The 22348-nt window shown below is 37.9% G+C and overlaps 1 protein-coding gene across 3 annotated transcripts in view; it reads left to right on the top strand.

Annotated features, from left to right (window-relative positions):
- The window catches only part of LOC129751291 (protein tramtrack, beta isoform-like), a 70889-nt gene that overhangs the window by 29666 nt on the left and 18875 nt on the right, over positions 1 to 22348 (top strand). For all 3 annotated transcript variants that reach the window (XM_055746713.1, XM_055746711.1, XM_055746712.1), the window contains exons 2-3: positions 12342 to 12641; positions 17659 to 18484. In XM_055746713.1, coding sequence (XP_055602688.1) covers positions 12504 to 12641; positions 17659 to 18484 — 964 coding nt within the window. In that variant the 5' untranslated portion in view covers positions 12342 to 12503. The remainder of the gene's footprint in view (positions 1 to 12341; positions 12642 to 17658; positions 18485 to 22348) is intronic.

Raw genomic sequence — 22348 nt, 5'->3', positions numbered from 1 at the left:
CGAACTTTATGGTTGGTGTCATTCGTTGAATTGGTGGTGTGTGTGGTATTTAAATTAAAATTGATGTAAAATTAGATCTTTTCAAGATTAGATCAAAATAATTTAGGTCTTGAAGCGTTTCTGGCACGTGTAAATTTAAAAAATTTTTGGTGTGTACTACGGACATTATTCGGTAAAAAAGCCAAAATTTGCCAAGCCAATCAAGTATACTGTTATTATGATAAGTGACAGTGACAATACTACGGACATTATTCGGTAAAAAAGCCAAAATTTGCCAAAGCCAAAATCACTCAAAATTGAATAGGTCGAACTAAAGTCTTAAATTGCTTGATCGAATCAGCGTTTAGATTAGCTACATTTTTCTACCGAAAAAACTGTGAAACTTATTTCAATAACGTGTTTGAATTGGCAGTAAATTTTATCACATTGCTTGTTAATATGACCAAAAATCCGGTAGTTTTCACCGGAAAGCAGTGAAAGTTTGGTAATTTTTTTCCTTAAAATGGTGAACAGCGTTAATTTGTGATTTTATACGGTTGAGTTTTATTTTTGTTAACGAGGAGATTTTCTCGCTTAACCCGTTTTTTATTTGATTCACTTTTATTCGATTCACTTTCCAGTTATAAAAAAAAATCATTTGTTTGGGAATACAATTAATGTAATTTAAGTTAATCCAACCATCAATTCATAGTTATGAAATAACCTGCCATTAAAATATAAACAAGGCGCAACGCAAATAAAAGAAAGTTGAAACCTTGTACTTTTTTTGGTCAAGAATAGCCCGAATTATTGTAACACATTCAAATGTTCTACAATATATTTAAGGAATTTTACAAAGAACTATGTAAGAAATTAGGTTAAAAGGTTGCACATTCAGATCCATACACTTCAAAGGTGTTTCCAGATCATATCCATCTGAATCCACACTACCAAACCAATTTTTTTGCTAGGATACAGAGTTGACCTCGGTCCTAATGCACAACTTTATGTCTTTCATCCATTTCTCTAATTCTTCTACCCATCTATTGACTAATAGGACGTAGCCGGCGCCGTTATTGACATTTCAAAGAGAAATCATCAGTTTTGCCCATTGAGAATGAGCTACTACAGGGTGGCCAGCGAACCGGGAAAACCGGGAAAATTATTTTTTTCCCATATATAAACCTATTCAATCCTAAAATTCATTCATTTCATCATGACGAAACTTTTTCTCAGAAATTTTACAATCCATAGTTCTAGTTTATTTTAGTTTATTTTAGGGTTGTAAACCATTCGGGAAGAGCGAAAAAATGTCGGAATATCATATCAGGGTGGCCAGCAAACCGGGAAAACCGGGAATTGAAAATGGAACCGAGAAAACCGGGAAAAAACCTGGAATCTGAAATCAAAACCGGGAAAATTCTTTTTTCTCATATATAAACCTTTTGAATTCTAAAGTTCATTCATTTCACCCAGACTAAATTTTCTTTCTTAAATTATTCTCAGAAGCTTTACATTTCCCTGTCCTTTATTTTAGGTTAGCCAACGATTCGAGAAAAACTAGAAAGCGTCGGAATTAAAATTACATAAGGAACTTTTTGAGAAATCGGGATTTTTTAAATAAATCTCGAATCTTTGTGCTCAGCATATACATTTCCATTGTTCCGGTTTCTTTAAAAAAATATTTTTTACGTGTTCTAAATAACGAAACATAGCAGAAAAATTTTCTTAAATAAATTAATTCCTAGCTCATGGATATTGGTCAGTGAATAGTAAAAAGTGTGTTTCAAATGAAAAAAAAAACCTTAAAATCGGTGAGCTCAGATGTTTATTTTTGTTATTTTTAAAGCATCTTCAATAGTGGTATTTAATGTGAGAATTTCAAATTTTATACCCTAGTGCGCCTTCTTTACAAATCTCATGAAAAAACCTGACAATCTGGATTAAGAAATAAGTAAAAAGAATTAAAAGTTTTGACAAAATTTCGACTTCCAAGAAGCGATGTGAATTTATTTTTTGTTTTAATAATTGGAACACATGGTAGTTGCAAATATGATTTTTTTGAGCAAGTTTTTCTTATTTTCGGCTATTTTGAAAAGGGTTTACTAGAGTACACGTTTTTATAAAAACCATACTTCAAGGTTCATTTCATTAAAAATAAAAATAAAAAAATTAAATTCTTAGTTTTTGTTTTTGTAAACTTTGCGATTTAACTCCATTTGATAAGAAATTAAAATAGTTACGTATCAAATGTGTACAAGTTTTGTAATCATATTGATAAATATTTTATTTAAAAAAAATCAGACTTTAAAAAGCTAATTTCACACTAACATGGGTTCAAAAATTTGGATGAAGATTTAAATTTAGAGTTTACATTAATACCTTTATATATTTTTTTAACACTGGACTGAAATTCTCAAAATTTAGATTAATACAGCAAACATCATTCAGGTTCTGAAAACACATTATAAAAATAATTTAAATGAAACCCAACATTTATTTTATTTTTTTATTTACATAGTATTCCGTCTTACGACATAACTTGACGAACATAATTCCTAAAATTCACTCGGTTCATAGCAACCGTTCTCCAATTTCTCGGGCCCCATGAAACCCAACAATAAAACCTTATTCAGTATTCAAGATGAGAATCGACATAAAATTTCAGAATGCTTAGGAACGATATGATTTAGAGAAATCTGTTCTCTAAACTGCGTAGGAAAAAAATCAATTAAAATATCAATCAGTAGCAACGAGTATCGATCTTGAGTATTCCAAAAAAATCTAATTTCAATTTGAAATCGAATTATGAATCCCAATTTTAAATTAAGTTTTGATTTATGGATCAGTAATTCAATTTTAGGAGATGTCGACAATTTTTCACCAAATTTTGCAGGATACAGTTAAGGCTGTATTAGAATTTTTTTGTTTTTTTGCAGCTCGACTTTTCAACCTGCTAATATTTTATTTTACTAAAAAAATCCCAATAAACTTTTATATGATTTTTTTTTTGGTAAAAAAACACTGTTAAAATCTTTATTTATGTCGTTTTCAACAGTGGAAATCAAAATTTTCAATCGTAGAAACCGGAAAAAAACGGGAATTTTAAAATGGAAACTCGCTGGCCACCCTGTCTAAGCAAAACGCTTTTTTATTTGATTGTTTGTTTTGACAGAGAAGCAGGTCACTAGATCATTTTTCTCGTTTTTTTTTTTTATCAAATTTTGATGTAGCTCTAGACAGAAAAATACGAATTTATGAAATTTAAACACAAATAAAAGAAGTTCGATAAAAATTAGGTTCTAATTATGTATTTTAAAAGTTTGATAATAAAAAAATACATGGTTTCAAATTGGAATGTCACCGAAAAATTTGTCAAGTTCGTTAATGTTTACCGAACATGAGGTAATTTTACACTGGCAACATGTGTGTAATTTCTGCCGTAAATTGTAACTTTTTGCCAAACTTCCTGTAATTTTACCGAAAATACAATATAAGGATTGAACTAAAGAAGAATTTTATGTTTTTTTCTTCTGATATGTATGGTATCCCTAACAATCTACCTCATAGATACACCGATTTGGGAGGTGGGGGGTGATGCTGAAGCGGAATCGGGCAAGCGAGAAAGGAGGAATCAAACACAACTCGAAAAATGGCATCCAGGCTGAACCCCGACACACAGCAGGAGCAGCACAGCCAGATCGGGATTCGACGAACGGAATACGGAATAAAATCAGGGACGACGCGTACTGAAAAAAAGCTAGGAAATGAAAGAAGGCGGGCATACAGCAGCAGCAGGCGGTGAGGAGAGCACTCTGTGAAGTGGTCCAGCAAGCAGCGCTCAGAAAGAGCAAGAGGATACCCACAGAGAGGAGGAAAGTAGGAAAATAAATATGGCGAATTACTGCCTGGTTGCCTGAATGCGCACATAGAACAGAACACACTTCCCACATTTGCTCATTTGCTAGGGGGATTATTATTGGGTTCGAGGATGTGTGTGTGTGCGGATGGCCATGAGATGCTATCTGGTTGGCTGGCTGGCGGTAGATGTGGCCAACGACAGGATAGGCCAGGAGCAGATCCTAGAGTGTGATGGGCAACAAAAACGACGCAAATCCCCCTTCAAGCTGCCAACCAACAACATCCTAGCGCCTAGTGCGCAGGTCTCGGAACCAGCAGATCCGCTATTCTCTGCTGACGTCGCGTTCGACATCGTCGGCGGACGTCGAGATTGTCCGTGTTCTCGTTTCCACCCAACGGCAAATGCTGCTGCTTTTGCTGTTATTCTTGTTATTATTCTTGGGGGGCGCTGTTGGATGATTATTATTCGAGAAGAAAACAATGGAAAACCCACGTCTCGTAACATTATGGCATAACAGCAACAAAAGAGAGGGTCGCCTCGGTCGATCTCAGGGTGCAAATCGGGGGTGCATATTTTCCCATCATCCGTTTCGATCTCTGAAACCGAGCGGCGATACCACCCTCGCCCAATTCCCACCGTTTGGCGTTCCTAGGCCATCACCAATCTAAAACATGGCATCGCCCCACCGCCATTTGTATCCCAGCAGCAGCATCAGCCTAGAAACTCTCGACGCAGCAGCATCGACCGACCCGGATAAAGGGAGGACGAACAAGCGAACGACGACGACGTGGCATCGCTTGGATGCGCAATTGACGCGGCGACCTGACTCCGTGTTTTTTATGGGGCCCCCGCTTCGTTCATGTACTCTGTACCACACCAAATCCGAGAGAGGAGCGCACATCAGCTTCTTCCTGTCTTTTGTGTATTTTTCCTCCGCGTCGCGTCACGTCCTATCGCGTCCACCGCATAGAAAAGCGTATCTATTCACGCGAGGCGGTGGTGGGCGGGCGGTCGTCCCCCCGAGAGTAGGTGAAAAACGATGGAAGGCTGAACGAATACAGTTGGGTCGCTCAATGGTGTTGGTTTAGCCAATATCCGCCACGGCACACATGTACATTGGTATCGTCGCGGCAGCAGCACAGGGAAATCGCCTTCTAATATCATGACAAAGCGTCGTCGGTCGGACGAAGGAAAAAAATATGCCGGGCCAGATAGGAAAAGGGCACCCCACGGGAACTGCCCCTGGGAGGATGCGTGGCTGCGAGCTAATCTAAGCTAGTGCCGAACGAACAAACCTCTGCCTGCTGGAAATAATGAGGAGGATGATTCTGCTTCAACCAAGCGCGGCGACAGCCATACGAGGGCGGGAATCAGCCAGGAGAACTCGGGGAACGACGACCGCGACTACTATAATTAAACGTAGCACTTCCGGAAGTCATCTCATCATCATCAGCAGCAGCAATAGCAGTTTCTCTTCTGTCATTCTACTTCCCTGCGGATAGATTTAGCTAGCTGTACATATGTATGTACGAATATAAATACATAGTCAGCCGGATTGATGAGAAATCCGTGGGGATATGTATCTTTTCGCCTCTCGGATTAGCCGACCACTGCTGCTGGAATTAGGTGCGCCGGATTTTGTTTGAATAGAATTTTGCTTCAATGGCTCGTAACATCTGCCATGAACATTATTTGTGCCTGTTTCATTTGCGCTGGTTGAAAACCTTAAATTTTGAAATTTGTTGATTCAATGTCTTCTTTGAACGCCTTTTTTTATAGAAATGGAAAGGTTAATTTCAATTGAAAAATGGTCCTGATTTCGGTGATGCTTAGTTTCTTTCTGTTCTTTCCATCCAGAATTGCTTTTCTAGATTAATTTACGATTCCATGAAGAAAATATGACACATTTGTCAAAAGATGGCAATTTTTTACCGCTCCTAGAAGGGTACTTCACAAGTTTTACCTTCTACCAGGGTTGCCAACATTTATTTTAAAAAATCAGGGAACTTGCGACATAAAAATCAGGCAAAATCAGGCTACGTAAAAGTAACGGAAATTTCGCTCAAAGTGATGATCTTTTTTTTTTTGGTCATCTCTCCACATTTTCACTCCAATATGTGTTGTGAGCCTACTTAGTTGAACAATTCTGCTGCATCAAAGCAATACCTTCAATTCTCTTTTTCAATAACTTCACTTTTTCACTTCAGCTATGGCACCTACTCCAGTTCCTTACTACCCATTTTTCATGACATTCGCAAAAATCAGGCAAAATCAGGCATATTTTCAAAAATCAGGGAAAATCAATGGCTTATCAGGTTGTCAGGCAGAGCCTCGAAAAATCAGGCAACGCCTGAAAAATCAGGCACATTGGCATCTCTGCCTTCTACTGTTGTAAAAACGATCATCTCGCGTGAGCTTTCATTACGTCGTATCTTAAGAATTCAAAGAAAACTGCTGCAAAAGTTATCAAAACAACTTAAAAATTAGTATTTCAAATATAGAATTTGTTGTCCAGGCTACAAATAATCTACATGGAAAGAAGTTGCGACTTGTTTATATCAGATTTTGTATATTTTTCGGAACAAAACTGTTTGTTTACATTTTGTTTCATACGACGTAAGAACTGTGATGCCACATTTAAATCGGTATTTTCGAACTAAAAAAAATCTTTTTTCGGTAAGGAAATTCAAAAAAGTGGTTGATTCTGAATTTTTTTTTCAATGAATGCCTTACAGTATCTTGTATGCTTGCTTTTTTCTGTTGCTAATACATTTTTGATTTGTTTTTAAGAGTTCTTAGAAGGTTCATACTAAATTTTTCTGGTCTCTAATTTTTTTTCACGAAAGTTTTTGCAACTTTGGACTTTGGATTTTCATTATTAAGCAATTTGATCCCAAAAAGGGGGTATAAGCACTGACCATACTGACTGGACACTCGATTTCGTTTTCTGGATAATTTTTCCAACAGTACGCAATGTCGATTCCAGAGTGCGCATCGATCGATTTGAAGAAATGCTATCCCAGTTAGGAAAGGCCACCCAACTTTAAAAATAAAACACGCAATTTCTACGATAGAATCGGGCCAAACAGGACCATTTTTCCTACAGGGCATTTTTTGTGAAATTTTTCAGGTTCGCCACCTGCCGTCGGTATTGCGAACCTGCAAAAAATTAGACAGAAAATGGTTGAATTTTTGTTCTAAGTGTCATGTCAGTGTGGTCAGTGGTATAAGTTCATGAAAGCAAATTTCGAGAAAACACGCTTTTAAGTTGTTGTGTTTGGCCATTTTCCATACGTTTTTCAAAAGCTTGTATTTCTCTACCTAATATAGAGGTATGTAAATAAAGGTCTAAAAATCTGAAGAATTCACCAAATATAGTGTGAAACATGAAAAATCATTCCGTATTATAAACTCAAAATCAATCATTTTTGCACTTATACGTTATACCCATTTGACTCTGAGGGTCTTAATTGTAAAAAATAAAAATAAAAGTTTTTGCGGATTTCTCAAATATGAAAAAAACTCCTGATGCTTTCTTGTAATATTCTCAATCAATAAATTTCTTCCAGTTATCGATTAACTAATGATTCCTTATAGGTGTGATCCCTATTGAATGTTCTTTACATTTTTTTGTGTTTGCGAAATTCTGAAAACTCATACATTTTTAATCTCATTAGATTAACTTCTGCTGGCTATCTTGGTTCAATTTTGAATATTATAGAATAATAAGAACAGTTTTCCAAAATTCCAACAGATAGTTAATTAAACATTCGTATATCTAAAATAAAATATTTCTTTTCCTTAAAATTTGAGTTATTCGATTGAAATATTGAAACACGTTCACTTATCATAAAAGCTTCAAATTTTTCTTACTTAGCTAACCAAACATTTTCTGGTCGACTTCAGAAAACCCAATATTTTTGATAGTCTTGCGTAGATTGAAATATATCTTATACTAATAAAAAAAAACATCTGAATTTTGATTGTTATTTTATGATGTTTTCTCTGCAATACTAAAATTAATTTAACTTGAAAAAAAAATGTTTATTTAATCTTTTAAATTCAAGTTTTTATTGTTTTTTCTATGATTTCGTCTAAAATATATACTTAAGAGAGTCGTGCTTTAAAAACAAATGAAAAATAAAGGGTTCATTCTTAATGTTTCATTTATTTTGTGTTTGTTTTTCTACTACATACCAATGTTGCCGAAAATAATTCTGTGTTTTTGCGAAAAAAAATTCTGTCTTCCTGTGATATTATAAAAAAAATCTGTGATGGGTTTCTATGATGATATTTCCATCAATTTCAATCCAATTCAAGTCATGAAGAATTGGTTTTTTTTATAATTTTACTTTAGAAAAAAAAACAATTAACATTAGCAATGTTATCATAATTCTTCAATTCAAAAAAAGAAATTCAAAATTCATATCGAAATAAAACTATTATTTTGGAAAAACACGGAGAAAAAAGTAGAGAGTGAATTAAATCATATTGCTGATTGATTCTCGACCAACTATATTTATTGAATATTCAATTATATTTTAATGATTAGTTTAATAAATCCAACTATATTTATATTCTGATCGATGTTGGGCATTCAAGTAAATATATTGTAGATTCAACCATACAGCTATGGATGATTTAATTATAAATATGATTAAATCAATTATACTTCTAGTGTTCAACTATATTTGGCCGGCCTTCGACCAGACCGAACTGAGCGCCATAAGAAATAAAAAAAAGAGAAATTAGATCTCGTGTAATTCCTATTCTTGATCGAAAAAGCGAAAATTATTAACTGAATTTATTTCTTTAGATTAAAAACCATCGATCCTGGTTCAACATCAAGCTTGAGTGTCTTGAAAAAATGCTGATGGCGTTCAGTTCGGTCTGGTTGAATCCCGACCCTTTTATGATTGTTTTTTTTGTAGTTTATCTGCATTAATTTTTATTTTCAATTTAGTTTTATAGATATTTTGTTTATTTGTAAGCACAAAAAAAGTTATGTTTACTACAAATAATATAATAATGGTTTGTTCGGGTTAGCCGTCAGCACATCAATGGTTTTCGCATTGTCCAGCCATTTCTGCTTCCCGATGAAACGAAAATCGGTGCCAGCCAAACAGGATGCCGCATCTGGCTAGAATTAACCTGAAAGAGGAAAATTTTTGTCACAATTTTATTTAAACAAGCTAATGCGCTATCCAATTATACCTCCTTTGCCTATTATCTCATGTTCTGCCATTGGTAAACACGAGCTGCCTGCTGCTAAAGGCACACTAGCTACACTTATGGACTTGTAGTGTATTCTTATTATTCTAGTCTTGTAGTATTATTCTAGTATCACACAATCAATCATAACAATATAGTTGGAATTACTATATTTATAGTTCAATGCCTAAAATCAATCAAACATTTGTAGTTGAATCTAATTTATTTACAGTTCAATCATTTATACCATTACAGTTGAATCTATCATAGTTGAATGTGAGAGGTGAACCAGGAATGTATAGTTGAATCTATAATATTTATAGTTGAAGGCATAAAATCAATCATACAATTGTAGTTGAATGTATCATATTTACAATTGAATCAATTATACCATTATAGTTGAATCAATTATATTCATAGTTGATTGCGTAAGGTCAATCATCAGTTTGTAGTAAAGTCTATTATATTAATAGTTTGATGCAGAAAATCAACTACGCTTTGATGATTGGTATAACCAGCTGAAATCATTAGAACAACAGTCGTCTTTTTCTTTGTGTACCTACGAAATTTTAAAAAGTCTATGAAATCTGTGAATATTTTTATTTGTGTTCTGTGACACAGATTCTGTGATGAAAATTCGCCTAAAATTCTGTGAAATTCAAGATTTGTCTGTGATTTCGGCAACCACTTTTTTATTTTTAAAAGATTTTTATTGAGTTTTTTTTTTCAAAATTATTTTAGTGTTTGAAGTTTCTTCTGGTTTTCGATTGATATGTCTAACATTATGTATGTCAAAATTGAAAAAAATAAAAAATTCATACTTCATACATGAACTTTGTTTATTTTTTTAAAATTTTCTTGTTTATTATCAATTTTTTGGTTTCATTATTCTTTTGTCATGTTGTCATTGAACCATTTAGATTTTTTGAAATTGTTTTTATATTTTTTTTCAATATTTTATTTTTTTCATGTTTTTCTTTTTGTATTTTATATTTTTTGAATAACCTTTTTTTTATTCCTTTCTCAATGTTTTGAGGGGAAAGAGGTGACAAATATTTGTTCAACCTATTTTTTTTATTTTTCTTTGAGAACTGTCAGCTTTAAACATAAAAATAGTCATTTGGTTTTATACTTTTTTATTATTATTTCATATTTTTCCATTTCGTAATGAAGTTTTCTATCATTGTTTTTTTAGTTTTTAAGTTCTTATATTTTTTCCTGAACATTTTTATTGTGATAGTACAAGTTTATTTAAATAGAAAAAGTTGTCTTTTCTCTTGTTTGATTTTTCAATGTTTTAATTATTTTCAAGCAGTCTTTTTATTGTGGTTACTCAAATTCCAATTCGTGTCAGCCTAAAAATAATTTCATTTTAAAAGTTCTGATTTTTTCCCAATTTTTTGAGACCGGAAGCCGAATTTTTCATTATTTTCAATCACAGATTTCTCGTATGTTTTGCCGAAATATCAGCAAAATAGTTTGACAAAAAAAGATAATTGCGCGTATTTACTAAACGTGATAAACCAAGATTTTTTTTCCTCGATAAAATTATGTAAAATTATAAAAGTCCAGATTCCAGGACAATCGAGGAGCAATTTATTAATGTTACCTCGTTTGAGGCTTACTTATCATAAGGAAAGGCAGATGATTTGTTTGTCCCACATTAGAAACATAAAAATTAAGTCTCTTACTGTGTCAAAAAAGGCTTATACGCTAAGAAACAACTCAAAAGCGAGAAAATCCTTACTTGAAGGTGTAGATTAGTGTCGAAGAAACTACCGAGTGAAGCATGCAGTTAACGAAAAAAAAGAAAATAAAAACATGCCTAATTGATACCTCCGGACAACGCCGACTATGACGAAGACCAGATGAGACCGACGACGTTAAGGGTCGCCGTCGCGCGCATAGAGGGAAATTATTTTGCATATTATGTTTTCTTCATGCTTTTTCAATCAAGCTGCTGGGGTTCGGAGCAGGGCTTCTCGCGTAAGCGAAGATGTGGAACCTCGTGTGAACGAGATAAATATTCATTCATTCCAACCGTTGACGCCGCACCGCCTGACAGATTACCAACTCAGTGGCCAAGGTCACGAAAGCGGAATGGTCCAAGCCATCGTCGGTACCGTTGAGATTGATATCCGGTTTTTTGTTAGCTTCAACTTGTTCCAGGTTGGGTCAGGTGCGAACGTTGTGATACAACAACAACCCTCCCTAATAGGATGCTGTCAGTTTGAATTATACCAATTTCGCGCAACCGGGCAGGTATCAAACAAATCAGTTGAGCAAACAAAACTGACAGAATTCGTTCGATGATCCGATGAATTCGTTAGCGATTGTTGTTGTTGTTGTTTTTGCTCATTTCATTTCGATGAGGTTGACATACCAAACATGAAGTAATCCTCTTCGATTTTTTCAACAATCGGACTCTCGATAGATCTCATCTCCTAGAGCCACAGGCTCACAAACCGATGCTTTACGGTCCTGTCGCTCTTGTTGATTTGTTTGATTAGTTACGTGGACGTCTCGGTGAAGATGATGCCTGGTATTTGGTCATCTTTTCTTTTGCGTTGCCGTCACGGACACTATTTATCACCTTTTGCTTATAGTTAGCTTTATTTTTCGAGTGCTGTGTCATCCTCTCGGTTGCGGTCGTTGTCGTCCTCCTATGATGATGATCGACGAAAATCTTCCAGCGTCTGAGTTTAAAAGCTCGATTCCTTCGGGGTTGATTTTACTTATATAAGCGAACAACAATTGTTTGTTTAGTTAGCAGCTCCCAGTTTCTCGGCAGTGGTTTACCAAATTGAGGTGTAAATCCAACGGTGGGGGTAACATCTATTTGAATTTGCAATTCAAACCTTCAAGGATTCCCCATCTTAGGGCTGGCGCGCACCAATTATTGAAGCCGCACCTTGCAGCAGTTAGTTGCGTCTTACGAAAAATTCCTCCCAATAGCTTGAGTCACATTTTTTTACATATCATTAGCATAAAACATGGAAGAATCCTACGACGAGGCAGCGACGACGCGTTCTGCAGAACGCTACAAATTAGGCAGTCGCTCGCGCTTAACATTCTAGATAACAAGTGGGTGTATGTAGAATTCTCGCGACGCTTCCAATCCCAATTCGTTGCTTGGTTGGTCGTCCCAAGACTGGTTTTTCCATGAAAGGGACTTTCAGCGTCGTTGTATTTAGTTGCCGTCGTCGTCGGATGGCTTCCAATCCGCGGAACGTGTGTGTTCGAAATTGCGCAACAATTCTAATTCTTTTCTTCTCTATCTATTTCACAGGAGCAGAGCCCAAACGTTCTGAATCGCGTGACAACAAACACACTTCATCAACGGCTGTGGTAGCCACCAGGAACGAAAACGAAACAAACGCGTACCTGGATCCGGTTCCGGAAAACAGTTGACAGTTAGCCTTTAGCATAAACCAACCAGAACACAGCAACCATGTCATCCCAAAGATTTTGCCTCCGGTGGAACAACCACCAAACCAACATGCTGTCGGTGTTCGACCAGCTGCTGCACGCGGAAACCTTCACCGACGTGACGCTGGCCGTCGAGGGGCAGTACCTGAAAGCACACAAGGTAAGTTTTTTTTAGTTTAAAATTCAATTGCGTTAATTAAGTTCAGAAACAAGTTAAAATACATAATCGGAATAAAATTACACGTGAAGCTAGATATCTAGAGCCAAAAATACCCCTTAAGGTGGCAGTGAAACGGAGCGTTGTTTCCGGAGACTTCAACGTGAGAGTCAGGCAGAAACTAATAGTTCTTTGCTAGTATAACTTCAGGGGTATTCTTGGCTCTGATTCGTTTTGGGATTTTAAATTTTAATCAACTTACTTGAGATTTTTTTTTTTATCGAGGTATGTACTAAATACAGCCTCTTAAGTAAGGAAAAATTTGAAATAATTTAAACAGAATCAACCTTCAGACATACGCTATTTATGTCCCATTACAGCCAGTTTTTGTGTCGTCCTGTGGACACAATTCCGTCTTATCTAAGTTTGTACCGCGCTAGGCTGTGCTCTTATCTCATCGAGCCGAGAGTTGAAAGTAAAACGCTAACCACAGGCAGGCAGTTATATGTGCATTTGTCGTTATCATATTGTTCCTAAGTACACATACAGCTCAACGACCTGTTTCGATAGATGGTCGGTCAACAAAGTCCTTTTTCCAGAGCCATCCCTGGACAAATCGCACCGAACCGACGACAACGACACACCCAAAATCGATTGAACTTTCACAAAACAACCGCAACAGTTAGCCAACCATCACCAATGCGCTTGCTTATCTGCTGCGTCGCGGTGCGACGCAGCCTGTTTTTTCTTCCTTACTTGTTTTGTTAGCCATCGACGGCGCTCCTTATCAGGAGAATTGATTTTCTCCTGTTACGGTGACGGGTTTCTTTTTCTGTTGGCTTTCCGTACCTCCCTTAAGTTTCAACCGGACCAACCATCGATTTGCTGTATCAGAAAACGTGCTATCAGCAACAGGGATTCGTTGTCGTCGTCGTCGTCCCGAGGGCGCCCAGGTCCAATTTTTTAAACCGATAGGATCTTCGAATTGTATACCCGGTGATAATTTGTGATAAGATGTGTTCCAGAAAAAAAACACAATTTTCAACTGGTTCGAACCAGCTTTGGAAATGGTCATGAGAAGTTAAAAGTTACAGAGAATTTGAAATTATAAAAATTTTCAACTGATCTAATTTTTAGTAATTCTCTTTTGAACTGGAAAACAAGTTATGGTAGCACTTCGTCAAGCACTTAATCTTGAAGTTGAATTAAACCTAACATGAAGATTAACGTTGGCTACAAAATGGTTCAAGTATTCACCGATAGTGGGACATTCTACTACGATTTGCCAACACTGAGAAGACTTGAGCGCTACCCTCTGAGCCACGGTCGGTGGCCGGAACGTAGTAACGCTCGATTCGTTGCTTCAGACGAGCATAAAACTCGATGTTCCACTTATCGTAACTTTCAATAGTTATTTGGCCCAGTTTCTTTGAGCATTCAGATATCACATATTCTTTAGCTTGAAGTATTTGCAGTACGTTACAAATCTTCCGAATATTGCCGACTTCCTGGTTTAGCAGCTGGGCGTTCCCTGCGAATCGTTAACCCTTCTACTCTGCGTTTTCAATCCTTAAAAATATCGGGACCTTTCCCGAAACTTCGTCACCCACTCGCCTTCTAAGCTCCATATAAGCACTTTCGCTTCCACTTCTACCGCAATCAGTGCACTTGAGTGGTGTCTCTACTTTTTTTTAGTTTGAAACAAGGTGAGCACCACTGACTTTCAGTGTGTTCTGCACGGCTAACTTTAACCCATGACACACACACACTTTAAACCCAAAACTTCGTAGAAACAATCACAATTTACTTTTACGACATATTAAAAACCTAAGCCAGCTCAACATTATTACTCACGGGCCCGTTTCCTACCAAAATTTACAAAAAAAAAAAACATCCAAAATGCACAAACATTTGTATCACAGCTCGGTTTCCTGAGGTATCACATAATCTGGCAATGACCCGGAGCACCTCCGACATCTGCTTCCGGCTTAGCCATGCGACGGCTGATCGGCTTCCAAAAAAAAAAAATCCAGATCTTAAACAACGGTTGTTTCTCAAGAATTTCTGCAGCGCTAATTCTTCACTCGCCCTGTGAGAGCCGTCGGTATTGGTAAGCTGGTTCTACCTTCCGCTTCGTTCGGTTTAGCCATGACCCGTCGTGGCCGAATATTGTCACCTTCAACTCTACCGTTTCCTGGGAGTTGGGAAGAATTAAGGTCCGATTCGTGCTTACCGACATTTATTCGCTCACCTGCAATCAGCTGAGGCCGGGTTGGTCCGGTCCTTTACGGGCAACAGCTTTTGGATGAACGGATGACACGAAACGGGAAAATTAGCGCCTTTTCCGGCCACGATGTTGTTTTGTTTTTGTTTACTTTTCTGTTTGCGTGTTTAACATTCCACACTCTTAATTCGTAACACTTCATTTTGGTTCGAATTAAACCCAATGACTACACGCTCAGAATTAAACGAGCACAAATACTTAATTATAACGCTAAAAGCTTTCTCATCCTGACTAGAGTGCCTATAAGTAGAGTGACGCCAACTGTAAAAATTGGAATAGCGATGAACTGTCAGTGTCATTCCAAACGAACAAATGACCTGTCAAATTCGGTCAAATTCAGCCTGAGAAGGCTGAATTTGACAGGTCATTTGTTCGTTTGGAATGACACTGACAGTTCGTAGCTATTCCAATTTTGACAGTTGGCGTCACTTTTCTTATAGGCACTCTAATCCTGACTATATATTCCCAACTCATGGGAAAGAGTTTGCCTTCCGAATATACGGTCACTTTTTATGGTTCTCAGGCTATTTTGAGGGACCGACACAGATTTGACTAGGCCCTTTACAAGGCCCGGAAGCGGGCATAGACCACACCAAAAGATTTATCAGGTTGTTTCTAGGAACGGCAGACAGTCTCTCCCTAAACGACTGACCGTTTTGAAACAGATATCATGCCTCTAACTAAAGCAGTAGAAGGATGACGCAACGAGAGTATCAAGTTCATTTGCCAAGCCGTCCTTGTGAGTTTCTAGCAGTGATCCCTATTGACTAGCGCAAAACTGACTATTGGACAGATTAGACTAGACCAGAAGAGTGAGTTTTGAGGGCTATCGTGGGCTTTTTTTCCTCTTGGAGGCTATCGAATACCTCTTTACTACGGGGCTATCTTCTAGACTTTTGCCACCTACAGGGCTATGCGATACCTCTTTAGTCTCTCTGAAGCTATCGAAAAGCTCTTTGTCTTCTTCAGGGCTCTATGTAAAATACCTCTTTAGCGTAGGTTTGTATGGAATACTTCTTAACCATTTCATGATTCATTGAATAGTCTTTACTCTCTTCCGGGCTATCGAATAACTTTTTGCTATCTATCTATGTTGTCGAAAAGTTTTTTGCTCTCTTTGAGACTATCGAATGATTCTTAGCCTTCCTCGGAGCTATCGAATACATACGTTTACCCTTTTCAAGACTTCTGAGTATATCATTTCAAATGGTTATCTAATAGTTCTTTACGCTTTCTGTGATTAGCGATAAGATTCTGCACACCCTGTGAATCAACCGTTTTTTTGCATGTAAACCCATACTGTCTGCAGTTTCTCGACTGTCTTCACTACCTTAGGTCTTTTAAGAAGGTGCTGCTTCATAATCGCCCAGTACTTCTCGATGGGGCGGAGCTCCGAAGTGTTGGGAGGGTTGAACATTTTCGGCACGAAATCGACCTTATTGTCCGCATACCACTTCAGCACGTCCTTGGAGTAGTGGAATGAGGCCAAATCCGGCCATAAGAATGTTGGGACGTAGTGGGCCTTCAGAAGAGGAAGCAGCCGCTTCTGGAGGCACTCTTTCACCTGTCCGTTCATCGTGTCCTGGGTCATGAAAGGTGCACTCCGCTTCTCACACGTGCAGATGGCTTGCCAAACCAGGAATTTATTCGCACATTTGGACATCTTCTGAGTACGGATATGCTCCGGAACGCTTAACTTATCCTTGGCCGTGAAAAACAGGTTTCTGGAGATCTGTTTGAAGTCGGCCTTCACATATGTTTCGTCGTCCATGATGCAGCATTCAACTTTCGTCAGCATGTTGATGGTTTTGGCGGACTTTCTCTGGGGCCTTTTGTACCTTGAACCTTCGAAGCCCAGCCTTAGTTTTGGCCTTCTGGACAAAACTTCGGCTTAGGTGCAGCTTCTTAGCCACATTTCGAACAGAGGCATTCGGGTTTCGGTTGAAGGCCCCAACTACGCGGTTGTGATTTTTGGTGTTGTACGGAATATTTTTTCCTTCCCTTCTGGGCTTCCGATCGGTGGCCAATCCTTTCTTGAACCGTTCAATGACTTGCGACACCGTGGAATTCGCAATTCCCAACGTTTTAGCGATGGAACGATGCGAAAGATCCTTGTTTTCGTGATGAATGCGCAAGATTTTATCACGCATGAGCTGTTCTTTCGACTCCATTTCGATCACAGTCTTTAAAACTTGCAGGATGTAAACAATGCACTATGAACTAAATCCACCCAAATTTTATTAAATTTTACCCAACGGTTGAAAGTCAGAGCAATTTCATGGTGTAGCAATTCCATCGTACACACCCTTTATAAGGTTATCGAATTGCTCTTTGCCCTCTTCGATACATTTTGACCCTTTCTTGCCCTTTTTTGCCATCCACAGGGCAGCTATTTATCCTCTTAAGTGTTATCGAAAAGCTCTTTGCCATCTTCGGGGCTATCTAATAGCTCCTCGGGACGATTACATCTGTACCCTCTTCGAGGTTATCGAATATCTCCTTGCTCTCTTTTGGGCTATCGAATAGTTCCTTGCCTTCTTCAGGCCTATCTAACGGAAAGCTATTAACTAAACAACTACATTTTGAAAGTGCACTTCTCAAATGAAGGCGCCTTGACTTATTTACAGGGCGATTCTACTGAAGTTAATTTTGAGAAATATTTCGATTATACTTAGTGTAAAAAGAGGACATTTCCCAAAAAAAAATCTCACCCTTTTTTTATTTCCTCTATTCCAGATGGTCCTATCGGCCTGCAGTCCGTACTTCCAGGCGATCTTCGTCGGGCACCAGGAAAAGGACCCGATCGTGATCCTCAAAGATGTACCCTACAAAGACATGAAATGTCTGCTGGACTTCATGTACCGGGGCGAGGTGTCCGTCGATCAGGACCGGCTGGCCGCGTTCCTGCGGGTGGCGGAAAGCCTCCGGATAAAGGGTCTCACCGAGGTGAACGACGACAAACCCCCGCCAGCGGCCGTCAATGCCGCCGGAACAAACCAAAACCAATCACAGCAGCAACAGAATCAACAGTTGCAGCAACAGTTAGCGGCGGCCGCCAGTCGGAACACCCAGCTGACGACGACGTCCACTAGGGGAGGGGAGCAACAGCAGGGCCAATCGAAGCAGAAATCCGCTGCCGGTCAGAGTATGCTGCTCACGAATCCGGTCTTGGGAAATGCCCTTTCGCAACAGAGAAGGAAGCGGGTTAGACCGCGAAAGCTGTCCGGAAGCGATACAGGAGATGGGGAATACGATGGGTATGAAAGTGATGGACCCCAGGATTCCCCGGAGCTGGTCATGGACGTCAAAATGGGTGGCTCGGACGATGAAAATGTTATCAGCCGTTCCGAGGAAAACGACCACGAGGACTCGATGGATGCCTCCGGTAGCCCCCCGATGGTTAACAACAATAACAACAGCGTTAACAACAAATCAGCCAGCAGCAAAGCCCCCGCCTCTTCTTCGATCTCGGCCACCGGTGCCACCAACAACAACAACAGTCACGCAATGAACAATGCCAAGAGTTCGGCCAGTAGTCTACGGAACGAAAACAGCATGTCAGGTATGTGTAGCAGTGGGTCGTTGCCCACTCGTTGCTTCTTTCCGTCTTCCGCGTGTTGGGTTCGGAGTCTTCTTCCTTTCACCACAAAAATATTCAATCCCATTCACCACTCTGTGTACATACAACAATCTTGTTCCTTTTGCACCCATTCTTTCACACCTATCCGCAATCTTTCGGAATTCACCGTTATCCGATTGTAATCTGCTGTGCTGTTGTATGCATAGAGCGCTGCTCGGAACGCTCGCGCAGGAAAGGAGAAATAGTTTTTCCCCGCTCATTAACCCTAGCACCACAATCATCATCATCATCATCAGCACCATTTTCTTCTTTCTCTTCGCTCGAACTCTCTCGAGGTGCACCTCCCTCCTGCTGGTGGTGTACCCCTGTCTGTCTATTCTATTATAATTCCTACCGCCATTGTGATCCCCCCGTTGTGACTTCCATGTGAACCCATAGTATAATTCTAATTCCGGGCCTTCTCCCCCGGCATGGAAAAAGGAAATCTGTCTTACCTAACAACACGATAATTTAAACCCCCCTCACCTCACTATAACTCTCTATGTATAACAACTGTTACAGTCCCCCCCATGTATATTTATAACAAAAACAATAAAAAAAAAACTACCCAACTCGGAACACTTCTCTCATCCTCCTCCTCCTGCAGGGGTGGTAATCTTTACTCTTCTACAACTGTGATATAAATATTATTTTTTTACTTTATTTTATTAACTCCGGAAAAGCTAAAAGGGATTGTTTCTCGTGTGGAAGAAAAAAAAGTCGCGCGTGGTACCGTATAACTGAACCGCGGGGTTTCAAAAAAGAAACAAAATCAATCAAAAGGCCCCTCCCTAGCCCGGTCTCCCTTCGCGTGCTGAATCGAATCGAGGGAAAGATGGGAGGGGCCACGCGTCACCGTCACCTTTTTTGTCCCTCTTAGTCACTAAGTCTTTGATTCAAACTTCAAAATTCGAGTGAGACCCAGGAGTCGAAATCCAAAAGTGCACCGGAAATGCAAATGTATATCCGAGCCAGAAACAAAGACACACAGACACACACGCAAACAAGAAGAGAAGTAACAAGAGAAGTGCCGGAAACAGAAAGCAATCTCTCGTCGAGCCGAGGTGAGTTTCCGGCTTCCCAGGCGCCGCAGCCCAGTCGAAAATTAATGAGAAACCGAAGAAAGCAATCACCATTAATATACCCTAGCAGTAGTAGTACCGTACCCCGTACCCTACCTCAAAAGCTCAATCTCAACCTCAACCCACCGACCTTCTAGTAGCAGACACACAAACTCAGTCAGTTTCTTTGTAAGCTCTTTATAATCACGAAACGGGAAGGCTGAAATCTCGATCGGTTCGTCCGGAGAAAGGCGGGGGGAACTGGAGTGTATTTTTTCCTTTATTTTATTTTGACTTGTCAAAACTAATATTTCTTTCTTGATTTTTCGAAAGGAGGAAGTAATAAACTTTGTTAGTTTTTGTTGTTTTGGTTGATTATTACCGAAAAAAAAACGGGGGGAAGCTTAATCTGGTTGATGGGGGTTTTCTTTTGTCGGATGCATTCTCTCTAGTTTTCACCGCACCTGTACATTTATTCGGTTGATGCTAACACCCTTCTGAAATTTGGCGAAAACTAGAAGAAACGGTTTTTACTCGATGTGCTCCGAAAAAAAAGCTTCGTCAACCACGTGCAGCTTGAACCCCTAAGCGATCGAATGTTTAGTAACCATTTGATGTGTTCAAAGTCCCATATTAGCTGAATAAAAGTTCGCAAAAGAAATTTCAGTTAAAGTTCCTTAAGTGCGATTCAATAATGGACACGATATAATGAGAAACAAACATATACAACATGATAAAATAGAAAAGGAAATTCCAAGTGTGTTTTACGTGACTTCTAAAAACTATAAAATGGGATAAAAAAAATTTAAAAAAAAAATCTGAACAAAAGAAAAATGGGATAAAAAAAAATGAAAAGAAATTCTGAACAATTACAAAATTCAAAAAAAAAGTTAACCAAAAAATTTTTAAAATGTTTTAAAAATAAAAAAATTTATCAAAAATTCAAAATAATTGAATAAATTCAAAAATATTGATACAAAAGGACTTTTAACATGCATCTCGTGTAATGAGCCACTGACAGTGGCCCATATAATCGGACAATGTAGGCGTTATTCGAAGCAAAGGCAAAGCAGTGGTATAGGTCATGACATCGCAACAGCATTGAACACTGCAAATGAAGATAAACTTATAAAGTTTTTAAAATGTGCAAACATACTAAGTAAGATTTAAATTTAAAAATAACTATGTAACCTTCTTTTTCCAAGAGGAAGAATGACCAAGATGGTTAAAATCCTCTATAAATAAACAAAATCCAATCCAATCCAAAAATATTGAACAAATTTTATTTTTTTAAATTTTTGTACTATGTGTGCCGTGACCGGGATTCGATCTCATGGCCGTTGGCTTAGAAAATTTGAAGGCTATCCTCTGAGCCACGGCCTGCGGCTTATTGAATAAAAGCTTACAGAAAAAAAAAACAAAATGTTTAGAAAGGGACATATAAATGATTTAATAAAACAGGAGAATTTCAAGAGCGTTTCACGTGACTTCTGAAAAACAAAAAAAATGAATAAATACAAAAAATATTCTGGACAAAATGTAGAAGACAATGTAGAAAAAATATAAATATAAAAACAAAACTCACACATAAAAAATAGAAAGATACTAGGTAATTGAAAAAAATAAAAAAAAACTAGATAAAAAAATTAAAAAATGTTTTTAAAATTAAAAAATAATCAAAAATTTAAAAATAATGAAACAAATTGAAAAATATTGAACGAATTTTAACTCTTGATCTTAAACGATTAGAAAAGTTCGAATTTGGGACCGCCATTAAAACTAAAAAAAAAAACAATTTTTAAGCTTTTGCGATTTCAACCGTTTTCTCGACATTTATTTGGATTTTTTTCTCATGGTGTATTAAAAAAACTCCTTGTACCTTTTCTGGATTCAAAACAATCCTTTTTCCTGAACTGCCTTGGACTCATAAACTTATTTCTATAGAAAGAACACGTCGCGAGTTAAAATGAAAAATATCAGCATTTTTTCCACCCAAACTTTATGGAAGTTCCAAATTGGTGCCAATGTGACATCCAATCAACTTTAAATGTCCTATCAAATTTGTAATTATGTACTTGAGATGACACTAGAGTTCCCCAAATGACCCGACATTTGAAAAAGTTATGCGCTGCAGGCTTAAATTGATCCTAGGCCTAGTACAAGGTCTCATGCCAAATTTGATTTGGGCCATATCGGATCACGGGAAAGGGTCGCTCAACCAGCCTGAAATTTGTATGGGATTTTGAGACATTTTGTTCGGCAGGAACACGAAAATCCAGTTCTTCATGAATAACTTTGGTCCCCTTCGGCCGATTTCTTTTGAAAAAGGTTTTTCTTAAAGCCTAAACTATGAAAAATATTTCATCCGAAGACTGCATTTCGATTCAAGTTAAGACACAATAGTTATTAAGCTTCAAATAATAGTTACCTTTTTAAGGGTGATGTTCATCACTATTAATGAGATACACCGCTTTGAACATTTTGACGCAGCATTAACAGTGATGAATATCACCCTGAACAAATGTACCCCGTTTTTGAAGTTTAATAACTTTTTTATCATAAGTCGAATCGAAATGCAGTCTTGGGATAAAATATTTTCCATAGTTTAGGCTTTAAGAAAAACTTTTTTTTTAAAGAAATCGGCCGAAGGGGACCAAAGTTATTCATGAAAAACTGGATTTTCATGTTCCTCTTGAACAAAATGTCTCAAAGTCCCTTACAAACTTTAGGCTCGTTAAGCGACCCC

Source organism: Uranotaenia lowii, chromosome 3 (genome assembly GCF_029784155.1).
Source record: "Uranotaenia lowii strain MFRU-FL chromosome 3, ASM2978415v1, whole genome shotgun sequence".
Classification (NCBI taxonomy): domain Eukaryota; kingdom Metazoa; phylum Arthropoda; class Insecta; order Diptera; family Culicidae; genus Uranotaenia; species Uranotaenia lowii.
This window is presented reverse-complemented; position numbering and strand designations above follow the sequence as displayed.